Source organism: Chiroxiphia lanceolata, chromosome 4, assembly GCF_009829145.1.
Source record: "Chiroxiphia lanceolata isolate bChiLan1 chromosome 4, bChiLan1.pri, whole genome shotgun sequence".
Taxonomy (NCBI): Eukaryota; Metazoa; Chordata; class Aves; order Passeriformes; family Pipridae; genus Chiroxiphia; species Chiroxiphia lanceolata.
The window spans coordinates 46,400,551-46,417,480 of NC_045640.1; the positions used below are offsets into that span (position 1 = coordinate 46,400,551).

The following is a 16,930-nucleotide window of genomic DNA, read 5'->3' on the forward strand; positions in this document are numbered from 1 at the left end:
TTCTCTCCTAAGACCGGGTCCCACATCTACACCCCACCAGGCACAGTCCCATGGCAGCCATCCATCATGCATACCACACTCTTCCTCTGGCAATTTCTCTGCCTCCAAGACCACAAAATATCTGTTGTCTCTTTCAATGTGTTTTGTAAATTAGAGGATGCCACAGCCACTAAGCAAGGGGACTTCAAACGCTCACCTTGCAACACACAGCACAATGTGAAGGAAATCTCTAAAAAACCCTAGTGGCAAAGAGGCTACTACCGTGTTTCTACACTAGTACCTACAGGAAGTCACACCACTCTAGGTTGTCAGTTCAGCAGCACAGAAATCAGCTCTAGTTGGTAAACTAAATTATCCATGCTAATAGAGCTACAGAACCACACTTCAAAATGTGAAAGCATTTTGCCCATCTTCTGCAAGGGACACAGATCCTAACTTTCTTATGTCTCCATTCATTCAGTCAATTATCCATGCTAATACAGCTACAGAATCACACTAGCTTCCCCAAGCCCAACAACCAATCTATGCTGCTCTTCTCCTGAATCACAGGGCCCTGTTTAGCTTCATCCTGCCACCCAGATCATCCGTGTCCAGAGCTCACATGGTGCTGAAGTCTTGCCACACTGTCTCTGATTATGCCACAGTACTCTGTTGAAGACACAGCCTCCAGGATAGCGTGACAACAGCCTCAAAGAAGCCATGGCATCTACTCTGAAAGTCAAGCAAAAAGACTCCACCCTCAAATGGGGAAAATAGAAGGCTGCCAAATGCTAGCATCAGGCTCTATAACAAGCAGGTGTTACTCTACTGCAATTGCCTGTGAAAAGAACCCCAGCTGCTTAAAATGTAACTACAAAGCACAATTAGATACCTGACATCAGCCTTTCATTGAGCAGCAGCTCAGATTTTGGAGCAACTTCTGAGCTCTTCTGACAAAACCAGTCTCACCTGCTCTTGCCTCACCTTGCATGGGTAACTTGACAGCGTGACACATCATGGGATCTTCCACCTCTCCATGTCCTGAGTCCATCTCAGCCACCAAGGGAGTTCTTGATTGCTTTTGACTCCAATGCGGGGATGGTGAGCATGGTTCACTTTGAATCACATGCATAAGGTGGCCTAGTTAACCCTGCTCTAGCCATGACAGAGAGACTCACAGGGGAACTACACTGTATCTCCATCTGAACCCCTGAAGGTGACTGGCATATAATCCCTGCTTCTGTTCACCTTTGATGTGGGAGACAGGCAGAGTAGAGGCTTGTGATCTCCCTGCTCCGATACTTCAAGAAGAGGAAAGCAAGGCAGGTGGGGAGATGTGCACTTCCTCTTCACAGGAGACCTCTTGCTAGTCCTCCAGCATCTCTCAAAGCTCCCCAATTGCTCTGGCGCATCCTTTGGGAGAGGGACTGCTAGGCTCTCACAGTGTCTTTGCCCATGGCTTTCCATCTTTGTCGTATTTTTATTCTGTGAAAACCCAGATCACCTTGTCTTGTGAAAGCATTTTGCCCATCTTCTGCAATGGACACAAGCCCTGACTTTCTTATGTCTACATTCATTCAGCCAACTTTACAGGCAGGAATAAAAGAAAGCCACCAGTCAAAGATAATCCCTCCCCCCCCCCCCCCCCCCAAAAGAATCACACTCAGGACATCAGGACACCTTCTACAAACCACAGTCTGGAAGAGCCTGGGGTGGCCCAGACCCAGCCTGGCACAGGGCAAAGAGGAGACAGTAGCAGGGCAGTTAGCAGGTGCACGTGAATGCAGGCTTGGAAAATCCAGTCACATTTGTCCAAACAAAGCACACGTGTCTACTATCAGACAGATGGCAAATCACCTCCACCCCCCAATCTCAAGTCACTTAATAGCTTATGGGACATGAATAACCTAAAAGCCCTTCAGTCCAGGGGCTAAAAGAACATCACATACAAATCTGAACATTTCACAATGCCTGTGACAACCTAACTGAGTTCTCATCATCTTGGACGGGTGAATCATTCTTGTTGGTCACTTCAAGCAGGGATATACCTTTCTTAGCCTGGCAAGAAAACTTTTATTTATATGAAGTGCAAATGTAAAGCACAAAAAAAATCAACACACCAAGTTGTTTTCAGCCGAGTGGATGACTGCAGCCTCAAAGCACACTAAGATTCCAGCTCAGATGCCAATTCCGTTACTATTTCACCCAGCTAAAAAATTGTTTCAAATGCAAAAACTTCCTTAAAAGGACCCTAACAAGGCATTTTTATATCACTTTCATTCACTGTTTGCTTGCAATAAGCCCTCAGAAGAGTGAATCCAAAATCTCAATTCTTATTAACCATTTCTATATACAGTAGCTTGTTCCTAGGGTATTTCTTTATTATCCATGGAAGTCATAGCGTGCCTGCGTGGGACAGGGCGGAAAGGGAAGAAGAGGAAAAGCAATGATTAATCCTCAACACATGAACAACCAAGACCCCTCTTTGAAGGGGATTCCAATAAAAATTTTGGATGACCAAAGAATGCACCATCCGTTTCATGAATGACGACACAGATTGCACAACCACACACACAGCCAGACTGCACTTCCATTTTTGAGCACAAATTTGGCAGTGTCTCCACAGAAATATTTCCCTTATTAAGGTCAACAGGCTGCAAAGCACTTCTTCGGTGCAGTCCTAAAAAGCCCACAGACCTATTTAAGAATTGTCAGGGATTTTCACTGAAAGAGCTTGGAAAGAAAATGACATCTCCCTCACTACATATTTTCGTAACATTAGACCCATCTCTTTCAAAAATGACACCAACCATGATTCACTTGCATGACAGCAAGCTTGACAGCATGACTTTAAACATGTACACCTCCTGATCAACAAAATCAGGAGAAAAAAAAAAATCTTGAGCTTCACCATTGCCATTCAGGGGCTCTTAAACAGTCCTTTATTCATAGAGCAGATACACAGCAAAGAATATTTTAGATTAAATGCAGACATGCAGGCCTCTCCAAGCCAAATCACAGTTCACATTTTTCCTATTTTCCAGATCACAGCTGGGCTAGATTTAATCATCATCCAAGATGACAAGCAGGTTTCTCAATAAACTGCAGCCTTTATTCACTCTTCAGCACTTCCACAGATCAGCCTTGCCTTTGAAACATGCTTGTCTGCTGTTCTCCCAGCTAGACTCGTGTAGAATCCATGTTAAGACAGTCATCCCCTGCCCCAAGGTAGGATCACCTGGGATGCTGTCCTGCGCCCCTGGCAGCAAGGCCTGACTTCCCCCCTTGGAGTGCTTCAGAAATTCTGCAACCCCCTTTCCACAGGCAGCATCACCCAGGTGGCATTCGGAGACCTGGCACATGAGCCCCAGCTCCTCTCATGCTCAACACACTGCTTACTTGTGCATTCCCTTCCCAGCACACCTGACCTGGTTCCCAGGTGAGAACAACCCTTTCCTACCTCTAAGGAAACATATATGGCACAGCCAAACCCATTAAGGAAAAGGCCCTTTAACTTCAATGCCCCTCTCATGCTTCTGGACCTGCTCTGACTGTCACCGGTCAGCAATGACACCAATTGCCTGCAGACAGTCTGGCTCTTCTTCAGTGAAGATTTCACTCTTAATGCATCATCTACTCACAGGCAAAAAAGAAACAGCCAAAAAACATTCACCAAATAAAAAAACCCCCAACCAGATACATGACTGCAGACCCGAATTCACAAACTAAGCCTTCAATAGCTGCCTGTTACACCAGCACATTGCACATATAATTGGCTATCTTGACTAATTTTGGTGGGTTTTTTTGAGGGGTTGTTGGTTTGTTTTGGGGAGTTTTTTCAGGGTTGTTTTTTTTTTTGGAAAGCAGATCACATTCCCTCAAGCACCACGTCAGCAGCAAGATATCACTCAGAGTGTCTCACAGCATGGGTTCAACCCCCAGCCCAATGGCTCTTACATAAGTGAGCACCGTTAGAGGGAGATACAATCAAAGCAACTAGGATGCAGGCCGAGGAGCAAACAGCATCTCCTTATTCTCAAGGTCCAGAGGAAAAAAACAAAGAAAAAAGAAACCAAACCCCCCAAAAACACGCCTTGTTAGTCACATTTGCCTACGAACCAATTCAGCACCATTGGTTGCTTTAACTCAAATCATACTGCAGTTCCCCCCACAATTTCAGGCTACCTGTAAACAATGTCCAACACACCTCCAACATGGATGTACGTGTGTGTAAAAATACACATTTCTGGGGTGCTGTTTACAGTGCAGAGTGTGTTTTGATTTCGTGCAGATTTACACATCAAAGAACCTTTCCCATGACCCCACAAGCCGCAGAGCAAACCCAAGCGGAGCAAGGAGGACACTGGTTAGGAGGCAGTACCTGCACACCTACAAATTAAAACAGATGCTGTTGGAAAACAGCACCAATAAAAATCACAAGTTTAGAAGTGAGAGCTTTAAAAAGCACCACGATTAGTCACATTCCAGAGGAAGGAGATTATGCTTTTTTTGTTAGATTAAGGGGGAGAGCGAAAGAAAAATAATTGCTCTCAATAATAGCTCCAAAAGGCGCAGTCTGGGCATCATTTCTAGGTGAGACACTTAAACAAAGAAGATGGAGCATCCCTCTCTCTTCGGGGAGGAATGCTTCCTGCTGGAGACAGGGTTCAGATACCAGAAAGCGCTTTTTACACAGGGCTATGGAGACCAACACACCCTTTGTCTACCAGGAGGGGCTTTCCTGCATTCAGACATGCTGCAGCACAGGCCAGGTTTTGGGGGTGGAGGGTTGAAGGAGGGGGTAGGGGACACCCGCAATCTTTTAGGCATCTCCATCCATGTTTACAAATTGTCCCAAGTGGAAGCTGCGGGGTAAAAGGAATTAGGAAAAAAAAAGCCAAACCACAAAACCCACCACAGTTCCATTCAAAGGAATCAAAACAAGGAGAAGGACAGATCAGTGCCTTTTCAACAATGGCACCACCAACTCCCAGGGCCAAAACCCAAAAAAGCAGAGAGAAAAGGCACAGACAAAAGGGGTTGTAACACCCGCCTCATCTCAGAATAGGGTTATTTTAAGCCTGTCTCCCTGGAGCTACCCTAATATTTTCTCTCATGACTCAAATCACGGAGGAAAGGAGTTAGAGCAGAGGAGAAAAGAAAAAAGAAACAAAAAAAGAAGAAACGGAGCTAAGGCTGACACGGTAACACACCCTTCTAGAAGGGGCAAAGCCCCAGAAGAGATGAAAGGCAAGCTGAGCTGTGCCTTACCTGGAAAAGTGTGTGGGTTGGGTGACCCTCTTTTAAGGCACTTTGAACAGAGGACGTGCACAGTGTAGTACAGGCCCGGCCATTCCTGGAGCAGGACATTCAGTTCTTCCACTAAAGGCGTAATAGCTTGCCAAGCTGTCCAGATATTTGGTAAGGACGCATGACTAGCGATAGACAGAGTGTCTGGCTGCAGAGCTCCCCTGGCAGGCCGGTAACTCACCACCACAGGCACCTTTCCCCGGTAGGCATAAATCTGGTATTTGCCATCTGACCGCTGAACCACGTGGCTGTTGATCTGGACACTGTAGCGTGCAAACAAGCCGGGTGGGAAAATGAATGGAAAGCTATATTCAATCTGCAGCTGCTCGACCAAGAAGGACTGTCCGCTCAGATTGGTGCCGTTGATCCACGCCTCTGCATGGGGCACCTCGTTTTTCACGTAGCAGGGAAACTTGTACCAAGCAGCCGCCCCATTTAAGGGCTTGCATTTGGGTTTGTTGACACAGTAGCATAGCCCCATCTTCTCCAGCAGCTCCAGGATGAGCTGCAGATCCTCCCGGCTCTGGATGTGGGGCTTAAGGAGGAGACGGATAACATGGGCAGGGAGGAGGCCATGCAGCAAGAAGCCCTCCACGTAATGATGGAGCTGAGTGGTCCTCAGTTCGTCAATCTGAGTGTCACTGAGCAGTTTCTGGAGCAGCACAGTGGCATCCCGCTGGCAGAAGACATTGAGGATGTCAATGAGCCGTGGCAGGTTGTGGAACACGTACTCCCGCAAGGTGAGGTGCTCCTCAAAGTAGAGCAGCTTCCCACTCTCGTGCAGGTAGGACAGGGCGCTCTGGAGCCGATCCTCTGTCAGACCCGCCTGCAAGCCCAACCGGGCCGAGTCCCACCAGCTAAGCCACAGCTGCTGAGCTTGTGGCTGGAAGTGCAGCTCCTCCAGCACTTGCCAGGATTTGGGCAACACCCGGTGCAGGTTTGGGAAGATATCCCGGTGCTCAGCCACGGAGAGGAGCTTGTCCCGCAGACGACGCACCTGGCAACGGTCCTGGCAGCTGAAAGGCAGCACTGGAGAGAGGATCTGTGGGCGGTGGTTGAGAAGGTACTGAAACTGGGCCTTCTTTCGCCGCAAGTTCTTGTCTGAGACCCCGTAAAAGGCAGCATGCGGGCTGGAGCAGCGCAGGTCAAAGTCCTGCCCCAGAGCCTCATCCACCTGCTGGACTAAGCTCAGGAGTCCCTCAGCATCCCTCTTTTCTTGCTGAGCAATCTGGTGATGGATGTCCAGGCACTTCTCTTCCAATTCCCGCTCCGCACAGAGGTCAGCATGGGTTCCCACCATGCACACTACAGCATGGGGCACCTTGGAACTGAGCCAGTGCAAGAAATAGCCCACAGAGGGGTAGAAGTGCTGAGGGACGTAGGCACTCAAATTCACCACCAGCACATACAAGGCTCCAGGAGAGAGGAAGAAAGATTGGATCACATCATAACTTGGGTCCCCCGCTAGCTCATACACAATGAATGTCAAGCCCCTCTCTGCATCTGCTGTCCAGTCCATCACCTCGATGCCCTTGCTGCCTCCTGACAGTCCTAGTCCTGAGGGTATTGCGGGGGCATTTGGTGGCAGTGATGGTGCAGGGCGTGGTGTCTGCCCTTGTACTCGCTGAGAGGGGACGTGAGAAGGGATGTCCTGCTCAGCGGGGAGACGTTCCTGCTGCTCAGCGGGGAGACATTCCAGCTGCTGCACGACAGGTACCCGTGCTGAGGAAGCGTCTTGAAGCTCAGGGAAGGGGCAACACCCAACTGGCACTTTCCCAACGTCCTGATGCCTGCCAGGAAACCCTCTAGGCTGGGTGTTCCCTGCCTCCAGGCTTCCCATATCCCCTCTCTGCCCATCTTCCTCCATGAGGCATCGTCTCAGCAGGGTCTTTCCTGCATCCTTTAGGCCCATGAGGACCAGCTTGAGGCGGGGTTTGAGGGCAGGCTGGGAGTGGGCCAGCTCTTGCTGGTAGGCTGCGATGTAGGGGATGCCTTTCATGCACACCTCATAGGGGGGCTGGATGAGGGGGTTGTCTTTGATCTTCCACAAGGTGACACGGGAAAGCTGCCCGAAGCCCTCAGGCAGGATGGCGATCTGGTTGCCTTGCAGGACCAGCTCCTCCAGGCTGTGGAGGTGCACGATGGAGTCAGGCAGGTAGCGGATGCGGTTGTTGTCCAGCCAGAGGGTGCGGAGCTGGTGCAGCTGACAAAGGCGAGGGGGCAGCAAGGTTAGCTGGTTGCGGCTCAGGTAGAGCTCCTCCAGACTGTGCAGTGCCAAGATGGCAGAAGGGAACTCCCCCAGCAGATTGGAGGACAGGTTCAGCATCTTGAGCCGCTGCAGCCTGCCGAAGCCAGCAGGCAGGGCCTGCAGCCGGTTGCCGTCCAGCATGAGGCTCTCGAGGGCGCTCAGCTGGCAGAGGCCCTCCGGCAGGGCCACCAGCCCGGTGCCGCTCAGCCAGAGGATCTTGAGGCGGCGGAGGGCAGCGATGCCCTCGGGCAGGGCCCCGAGGTGGCGGTTGCCAGAACAGTCGAGCTCCTCCAGGGCGGCCAGCTCCAGCAGCGGGGCAGGGAAGGAGGGCAGCAGGTTGTGGTCGACGTCGAGGGTGCGGAGGTGCCGCAGGCGGCCCAGGCCCTCGGGCAGGCGGCGCAGGCGGTTGAAGCTGAGGTCGAGCTCCTCGAGGCAGCCGAGCTCGGCGAGTCGCGGGGGCAGCCCCGGGCCCTCAGCGCCCAGCTCGTTGTGGCTGAGGCTGAGCTTGCGCAGGCCCCGCAGCCCCGCCAGCGCCCCGCCGTCCCCCAGGCCCCGCAGCCGGTTGTGGCTGAGGTCGAGCTCGGCCAGGCGGCCCAGGTGGCGCAGGGCGGCGGCGGGCAGGCGGCTCAGCCGGTTGCGCCGTAGGCTGAGCACCCGCAGCCCGCTCAGGGCGGCGCCCACCTCCTCGGGCAGCTCCTCCAGCCCCCGCCCGCTCAGGTTCAGCGCCTCCAGCTCCCCCAGCGCCGCCGCCGGCGGGGGCGTGCAGCGAGTCGCGGCGGCGGCGAGGGGCGGCGGCGGCCCCCCCGGCGGCCCCGCGTCCGGCTCGGGCTCAGGCTCGGGCTCGCCGGGGCCGCCCCGCAGCTTCCGTGCGCGCAGGGCGGCGTCGCGCCACAGCCGCACCGCCTTCGGGGGCTCCGTCTGAGCCATGGCCGGGGGAGCGGGCCCCCGCCCCGCCCGACCCTACCTGCCGCCGCTGCTGCTCGCCATGGGCGCGGCCGCGCTGCGCGCCGCTGCCGCCGCGGCGGGCTCGGGGCTCCCCGCGGCTCCGCGCCGGCACTGCCGCCGCGCCGCCCCGCGCACGCACCGCCGCCGCCGCTGCCACCGCCCCGCCAGGGGCGGGACGCGGTCACGGCCCGGCCCCGGCGGCGCCGCACCGCCCCCGCGCCGGGGACACCCCGCCCCTGCCCGCCGGGCACCGGCTGCTCCTCCCGGCGGAAAGGGTGCCCGCCGCTGGCCTGAGCCTCTCAGCCCGCGGCTCCTGCCCCCGGCACCGCCCGAGAAGGAAGCGGCCCCTCGGGAGCCCCGGTGGGGTGGGTGAGCCCGCCTGGCGCTGAAGGCGGTGGGGCAGCAGAGGCGGCGGTACCGGCGCTTCTCCGGGACCCCGCTGTGTGACAGCGACCGCCGCCCCGGGGTCTAGCCCTACCCGTGGGCTTGCTGAGAGGTTTGCGAGCCGCCCGGCTCGGCACAGCTCACCACGTAGTGAGCTGTTGTGTTGCTCCGCGTCATTTTTGCACCAGGCGAAAGGGATTTTGTCATGCAGCCCAGCAGGAAAACGAGACTAACCTTCCTTCCCATTCAATAACTGTTTCCGTGTTGGGAGAGTGAGAAAGCCTGTAAGTCCTCTGTTTAATCGGAGCAACTCTGCCACCTTCCTGCCGTGCTTTGTTTCCTGTGCTGCATACATCTGGCCAGACGCTAAACGCTGCCTTCTTCAGGTTCCTCAGCGAAGCTTTGCTCCAGGGGGTCGGAGAAATAGACCTGGAAATTTCCACTGCTGCTACAGGGGGGAAGCAGAGTCCCTTCACAGCGAGACGGGCTGACGGAGGCTGTGGACACTCAGCTTTCCTGAGTTGTGTGACTTTACCTTTACAATTGCCAGCGATGCACCGTGGCCAAAGGTTCAGAGATTTTAAAGCGTCACTGTCTTTGTACAGCACTGAATACTCGAGCTTGTTTTGGGAGCTTGAGAAACATTTGTTTCCCCTGACCTTGTCACCTTATAACATTAAAGCGTGCTATAAGCTATTACTTCAGACCCACAAAAAGAAAAAAAAGCATTTTAAATGAAAAGTAGTCCGCAGGGCAAACAGCTTCACAGCCTTAATTCTCTTCCTTATTGTGGAGAGCTCTCACAAGAATGATACCTTCCCTTTTGGATGGCCCTGTGCATCTAACTGTATTCCCACCTGGGATGAAGGAGGGAGCTGAACCGACCTGGTGCTGAGCCATAATCACTGCAATAAATATTAAATTTACAAATTACTAAGACTACAAGATTGCAAAGGCACAGATTCAATTCCTGTCTTTCCCATCAGTAACAGACAAGCAGGGATAAAATAACCTTTTCAGGCCCTCTGAGTCCTAACAAACATTCACCAGGTTTCTGTTAAATGCCTTCCTGAGCACAACATCACCTGTGCAGTGAAAAACTTACAGTGCTGACTGGTAAAGCCAGACAAAGGATACAAATGACAGGGAAGAAAGCCCACAGGCCTGAGAGAAAATCTGGCTGTGTGAAGGTAAAACTCATCTCCGAGCAGGGATCAGGAGCTGCCCAAATTCAAAGGCAGCAGAGGCAGTCCCGGGGTCTGGGCTCATTTTTTGGTTCCAGGGCCACTTGGGCTCAAGGGGAACAAGTATGCAGGGATATTCATGGTCTGGGAGGCTCTGCTGAGAGGGCCTAAACCTGGGGATAAAATTCTTCCCATCCTTCCTTCGTGATTGGTGTCAGATCCTGGCCGTGGGAAACAGAGATACTTCATGGCCTGTTGCTAAACTGTGCTCATCTAGAACTAGTTTCCAGGCTTGCACTCAGTTATTTTCAGAGCATCCCTGCAGTGGGTCAGTACATCTTTTATTTGGGCTAACCTAGTTTTTGTGTCTTTGCTTTTCTGAAAATCACATGGAAAATAGCCCTTCTCTGTGTGCCAAAAGGAGCACTCTCCTTCCCTGTTTCAAAAGTAGCACATTCATTCCTCACTGGGAAAAAGTCATTCTCTTCTCCCACCCTCTTGCCCAATTGCTCTTGTGATACCAGGTTGATGGTTTCATTTCCATCTCTCTACATGCAAACCCACCGAACCTGCTGCTATCAAAATCACATTTTTAAATCAAGATGGTGTTTCTAGAAATAAGAGGTCTCTGCAGGGAAAATTGACCCTGGCTTCAAATTTGCAGCCAATTTCCTTCTTTCTGGTGCCTTGTGCAAGTAAAGACAGAGAAAGCAGCATCATTATTGGGGGTCACTCACCCCCTGGTGCCCAGGGGCACTGCAGATCCTCTCTAAGGCCAAGGCCGGCTCCCAGTTGCTCTGTGATCTGCAGCAAGTGTGACCCAAAAGGCATTATCCTCCTGTTTCCCGTGGGAAAACTGGACAAGCCCCTCCACCAGGGATGCTTCAAGCAGCTGTTTGGCTCAGCCAGCTGAAAAACACTAGGGAGAGAAGCACTTATCTCCATTTGCCCGCTATTAGAGGTCATGGCCTGTACTAGACATGTCTTTCTGGCAGCGTGCAAGGACAGACAGGGAAAATTTTTTCCCTAAGCAGGGGAAGTTTTGACTGTCAACCCTCCTATCACAAAATATGCAAAGCAGCAGGAACTGAATGCCTCCCCAGCATAATGAAGAGGAGGAAAAAAGTCATGCAGCACTAATCAAATTTTGATAAGCTCTTCTAGGTGGTGAATGAAGCTATGCCAGAAAAACTATGATGAACAGCATGCTGGCACACAGATGTCCCCAGTGCTGCTTGAAGGTTGTCCAAAGAGGAAAGCTCTGGTACTTTCCTATGAACCTTACATTTTATCCCACTGTACCCACTCGGGTGTGCAAGTCTGTGATGGTGTCAGCTAGAGACAGTGTCCCTTGGCTTCTTCAACACATTCATCACAGTTAAAGCTGCCAGTTGTGAGTGACATAGTTTCTGCGAAAAAGAAAGATTTTATTTCTCAGAAAAGAGAACTGGTTTTTGGTATAGACTTAGATGACCCCTTGTCTTCCCATCTTCTTAGGCAAAGGAGACATATTTTTCCAAACAAGACTTCCTTGCTTTCTCTCAGCTTATTAGAATTCCATTAAATATGAGCACCAGCATGCTGGATGCTGGGTTTGGAGCCATTTCATGTTTTTTGGAGGTTAAAAATATTCAAAAACCACCCCAAGCCCCTGTTGTAGCTGTCATCAGCTAGGGCTGAGAGGCAGGTGGCTGTAAAATTGCCAGGAAAGCTATAAAGCATTTTATATTTAAAAAAAAAAAAAAAGAAAAAAAAAAAGAAACAAATCCCATTTCAGTGGATTCCATTAGACACCAGAATTGCATTTGAAGTTATTAATTTTAAATAGTGGTCCTGGAAAGTCCTATTGATGGGATTTAATTATTCAGATGAAATCTGAAGTGCCTCCACTTTACTAAGCCCTGCAGCTGCATCATTAATAAGACTTCTATCTAAAGCACCTTCCTCCTGGGTCAGGTAAAAGACACTGAGTTATCTACAGTATTTTAGAACCTGACCCTGGGCTTTGCATGACAAGAGGTGCAAATGTAATCAGCTGCATGTGACAGGACATGAACCTAAATCAGCTCAACAGAAACATCAAGCCACTGTGGCAGGTGCGTGCAGAGAGCACTGTGGGACAGTGCAAAAGTCATGGGCTCTGGCACCAGTGCTGAGCGAGGCTGGCATCTCCTTGGGAAAATGCTTGCCCTCTATACCACCAGACACACAGGCCAGATGGTAAAAACCTCTGGTTCCTGCTTCAGTAGTAGTTAAAGAAGTCATGTTTCCAAGAGCTCGGTGGTTGGCCAGGGAACAAGCCATGGGCTCATGGAATGCTTTTGAAGATCCTCTGCATGTTCCTCTGAACCCTAAGTAGAAACCCTGAGCAAATTTTGCCCAGAACTACATTCTCCGCACTCTTTTGCCCACCATTTCTTTAGGAATGCTATGAATCTACCCCAAAGCATACCAAGCCAATACAAATGGTGATGGCAGCACTTGAAGAGATCTTGGACATGCTTTGGGCAGGAGAAAGAGAAGGGCTGGGGTGAACAGCGCTGCTGCTTGCCTCATCTCTCTGGAAGGGGAGCGGTGTTGCTGTACATGTAAGCAGGAAGATGGAGGCTTGAGGAAATATGGGATTGCAGTAGGACAGAGACCTCCACCCAAAGGTGGGAGTCTGAAGAGGAGGTGCCTCCCCAGAGCCACTTTTCATCACACCCTATAAAATCCAGAGCCAGGCCCCACTTTCTCATAGATAGGTCTCATACTGTGAGTCCTAAATGCTTTGCTTGTAGCTTCCTAGGCACAGCTTTCATAGACTCACAGGAAGGTTTGAGTTGGAAGGGGCCTTTAAAGATCATCCAGTCCAAACTGCCTGCCATGAGTAGGGACATCCTCAACTAGATCAGGTTGCTCAGAGACTCTATGGCCTTCTGCTCACAGCTTTCAGGAAAGGCTGACCCAGAGCATAGCGTTTCCTAATCAATCCTATAACCAGCAATGAATTTTTTAGGCCAACATGAATCCCAAATCTTAAAAAATATTACTTGTATATATTAAAATCTTTCAGGAAGTAGAACAAGAGTTTATGTACCAATACACTTCATAAAAGTGTTGCTGCCTGTAGCCTTGGTTTATGGGAAATACAGAGGGGGTAAAGGAATGTGATTTGTTTGCCACTGATGCCACAAAAGCAACTGGATGGTGAAACGTAACCTGTGGAAAGCCAGTGGTGAGCTGAACAAGTGCATACTTATGCTCTGGCTGTTTAAGTATCTTGCAAAGCTTGGTTCTGACAAAAAGGATGTTGCCATTACTTGCGAAGTCCGCTTGGAGTTTTGAAATGAAAAGTGACTGTGAAGCAGCAGCTGTCCAGATTCAGGTGTCAGGGAAATCTTCCTGAGCTCTCTCAGTGCTTGGTCAAGGCCCATGCCTTCAAAGTCGTGGCACAAACAAGAAGTGAGCTGGGCACATTTAAGTGGATCTTCATTTACTGCTCCACGAGTCATGGGGATTGATTTCATGCCTACCTTCTCATCACTGGCAGAAAGGTACTTAGTAGCCCTAGCCCCGATCCTAATTTCTTCTGAACTCCTGTTTTCTGATTTTCTGTGCTCCCAGTGTTAGACTTGGACAGTGCTTCTTCAGCATGTCACGTAGTGCTACGCAAATACTTCCTAAAGCCTTTTTGCTACCAAACAACTAAAGCAGATTTGTTTGCTAGGATGAGGCTGTCTGGCCTGAGCCATATTCAATCCCATTCACAGGAATTCCTCATCACTCTCCCCATTCTCTGACCTGTGGCTGCTGCCCCACTAGGTGCACAGAGAATTTTCCAGAAATTGTTGCTGTTGATATTATTCTTGTCAATGGAATCTCCCTTTTGCTCACAGATTAAAGTTGAGGTAAGCAAACTGGAGATATCTAGGTGACAGTTATGGGGGCTTTCTGACTTAAACCATAATTGATGTTTATATCCTCCCTAGATACCAGTAAGCCAGGAGAACTTTGGTCTCAGCTTCCTGCTGCTTTCCAAATCCAAAACAAAATCCTTATTTAAATGCTGCTGGTTAAGCCCATACAGTTCGGATCTGTTCATTCCATGGAGGGCCTTAAGGGGCTGTTTCAGTCTCCAACATCCCTGGATTTCTCTTTCTTACTGTCAGCACTGACAGTCACTTTCTGCCTGGCTACCCTTGGCTTCCTGTTCCACCACTCTGCACTTTGTTTTTTCTGAGCAGATGGAGCATTCCCCACTTGGCTCTCTCTACCATTTGCTCTAGGTGGCTTTTCAGTGACTGCCTTGCTTTCCTCCCTGAAATGAGTGAAGAAGTGGGCTTTCAGCTTAGCTAATAAACTTTTAAAGAACTGCCAAACTGCATTTAGGTTTCTCCATCAGCTTGCTCTCCCGTTGGTTTCATTCCATCGCTTCCTGGCTTTGGGAAAGGAGCTGTACCGGAACGAAGCAGCGTTCAAGGCCAGGTTGGATAAAGCCTTGAGCGACCTGGTGTAATGGGACATGTCCCTGCCCATGGCAGGGGGGGTTGGGACTGGATGATCTTTAAAGTTTATCCTAACCCCTTAACGTTCTATGATTCTATGAAGCTGCCGACTGGATCGCCTCCCGGGGAGTGCAGGTGGTGAGCGCTGGGACAAGCGCTGGCTCCCCGTGGGAGCGGGGTAGCCCACCCACCTCCGGCATGACCCGTAAAGGACCGTGGTTGGTTTGTCACTGATGCCTCAAAAGCAACTGGATGGTGAAACGCAAACTGTGGAAAGCCAGTGGTGAGCTGAACGGGTTCGTACCTGTGCCTCTTAATTATCTCGCAAAGCTTGGATCTGACACAAGGGGGCGTTGCGATCAGCTTGCAAAGCCCTTTCGAAGCTGTGAAATGAAATGATAAGGCGGCTGTGAAGCAACAGCTGTCCACACGCAGGTGTCGCAGCCGGAGGAGAGCTGCCTCACGTCCACAGGGTGTTCTCCGCAGGGACCGCCGACCCTCTCCCTGCCCGCCCGGGCCGCCCCTGAGGCGCCCCTTCCCCGCCCGGAGCGCCGCGGCCAGCCGGGACAGCACGGCCGGCAGGGGCAGCACGGCCGGCAGGGGCAGCACGGCCGGCAGGGGCAGCAGTGCCTGGCGGGGACAGCAGTGCCCGGCGGGGACAGCAGTGGCCGGCAGGGGCCAGCAGTGGCCGGCAGGACCGGCAGGGCCAGGCACGGCCCCGCCCCGCGGGCCCCGCGCAGGCGTCACGTCCGCGCGCAGCGCTCGCGGTTGGCGGCAGGGCGGAAGCGCGGGCGGGGCGGCGCCGTTGCCGCAGTGACGGGGCGGGAGGGGCGGAGCGGCGCGAAGATGGCGGCGGTGCCGCCGCGTCGCTCCCAGCACCACCATCACCACCACCACCCGCCGCCGCCGCCCGGGCCAGCCTCGCCGCCGCCCGCCGCCGCCTCGCCGCCGCGCAGCCCCAGCCTGGCGCCGGCCGCGCAGCGCCACAGCCTGGCCGGCCCCGAGGGCGAGGCGCCCCCCGACGCGGACCGGCCTCCGGCCGCGGAGTGCTCGGAGGGCGCGGGCGCCGCCGTGCCGGGCCCGCCGCCGGGCTCGGGCAGTAGTTCCAGCGGCTCCTCCTCGTCCTCCTCCTCCTCGTCCGCGTCGTCGTCGGCGGCGTCGAGCCCGGCGGCGGAGAGCCCCGAGGCGGCGGGCCCGGGCGCGGCGAGCGGCGCGTTCCGCGAGCTGCTGGAGGCCTGCAGGAATGGGGACGTGACGCGCGTGAAGCGCCTGGTGGACACGGGCAACGTGAACGCCAAGGACATGGCCGGGCGCAAGTCCACGCCGCTCCACTTCGCCGCCGGTGGGTACCGGGGCCTCCCGCGCCCGGCCGGGGCCGTGACAGCGGGCGGGACGGGGAGGGTCAGGCGCGACCCGGTTCCCCAGGACTGTCGGGAGAGCGCAAGCCTGAGCTGGGAGAAGAATGTGAGCATACACACTCACTCCCCCGGCGGTGTTTCACTACAGGCTGCGGGGGGATGGCTGTTAAATCCCCTTCCTTTGGGTGAGACGAGTGGGAGAGGAGATCCTGGAGGTGTAAAGAGACCGTATGCTTTAAAAGTGTGGACGATGTTCTCTGTGCTTGACATATGGGCTGCTGCAAACTTGTGCACGTGGGCTTAGGAAGTGAGAAACAAATCCAGGACAGAGTTGGTTCGAAGTAAGGGTTTCATGTATGTTGTAGCAGCTCAGGGACCCCTGCGATGCACATGGATTTGGTAGGAAGTTTTGATGCCTTGTCCTTCGTAATTTGTTTTCCTTTCATTTGGGCATAGCTGCTGATTGATCTCTGCATCTCTAGTGGCCTGAGTGGGCTGGGGAAAGAGGTGAAGTGGAACAACTGAACTTGATAAAAGTTACAGATGTGTCCAGAAAAGAATATGCCTCTTTGTGCAGAAAAGTCATTGTGATCAGAAGTAATGTCATAAAAGCAATTTAACAGTGATGTCCAACAATGTAGGTTACCTGGAAATAAATATTGCCGTTTGTCAAGTGAAGCTGTTAGAGGTTAGTGTAGTTCATAAAAAGAACATTTTTTACAAGGTGTGTGATCTTCACTGAGGGGACAAGGCATACAAAGTTCATGATAAAAGTAAACTAAGGAAGGTGTTTTAAATCATCAGCCCGAAGTCAGGACTCGTACAACTGCCAGGTCTGTGGTCGGGCTGAGGGTTTTCTGATGTGTGCCACAGGACTGGACCTTATATACTGGAGTGCACAGATATTGTTTGAGCTTGAAGTGGTGCACTAGTACACATAAATTAAGGTGATAAGACTGTATTGAGTGGTCAGTACTTAAATGCTGGCATAGGGGTCTATTTATCAGTCAGATAATACTCTCTGCGATTGTATGG

The 16,930-nt window shown here is 52.2% G+C and overlaps 2 protein-coding genes across 3 annotated transcripts in view; one reads left to right on the forward strand and one right to left on the reverse strand.

The window, feature by feature from the left end:
- Positions 1–8,464, reverse strand: part of MFHAS1 (malignant fibrous histiocytoma amplified sequence 1) — a 35,293-nt gene extending 26,829 nt beyond the window's left edge. The window contains exon 1 of the mRNA XM_032686683.1: positions 5,251–8,464. Within this exon, the coding sequence (XP_032542574.1) occupies positions 5,251–8,464 (3,214 nt within the window). The remainder of the gene's footprint in view (positions 1–5,250) is intronic.
- Positions 8,465–15,347: 6,883 nt separating this feature from the next.
- TNKS (tankyrase) overlaps positions 15,348–16,930 on the forward strand; it is a 136,800-nt gene continuing 135,217 nt past the window's right edge. For both annotated transcript variants that reach the window (XM_032685098.1, XM_032685100.1), the window contains exon 1: positions 15,348–15,879. In XM_032685098.1, the coding sequence (XP_032540989.1) occupies positions 15,384–15,879 (496 nt within the window). In that variant the 5' untranslated portion in view covers positions 15,348–15,383. The remainder of the gene's footprint in view (positions 15,880–16,930) is intronic.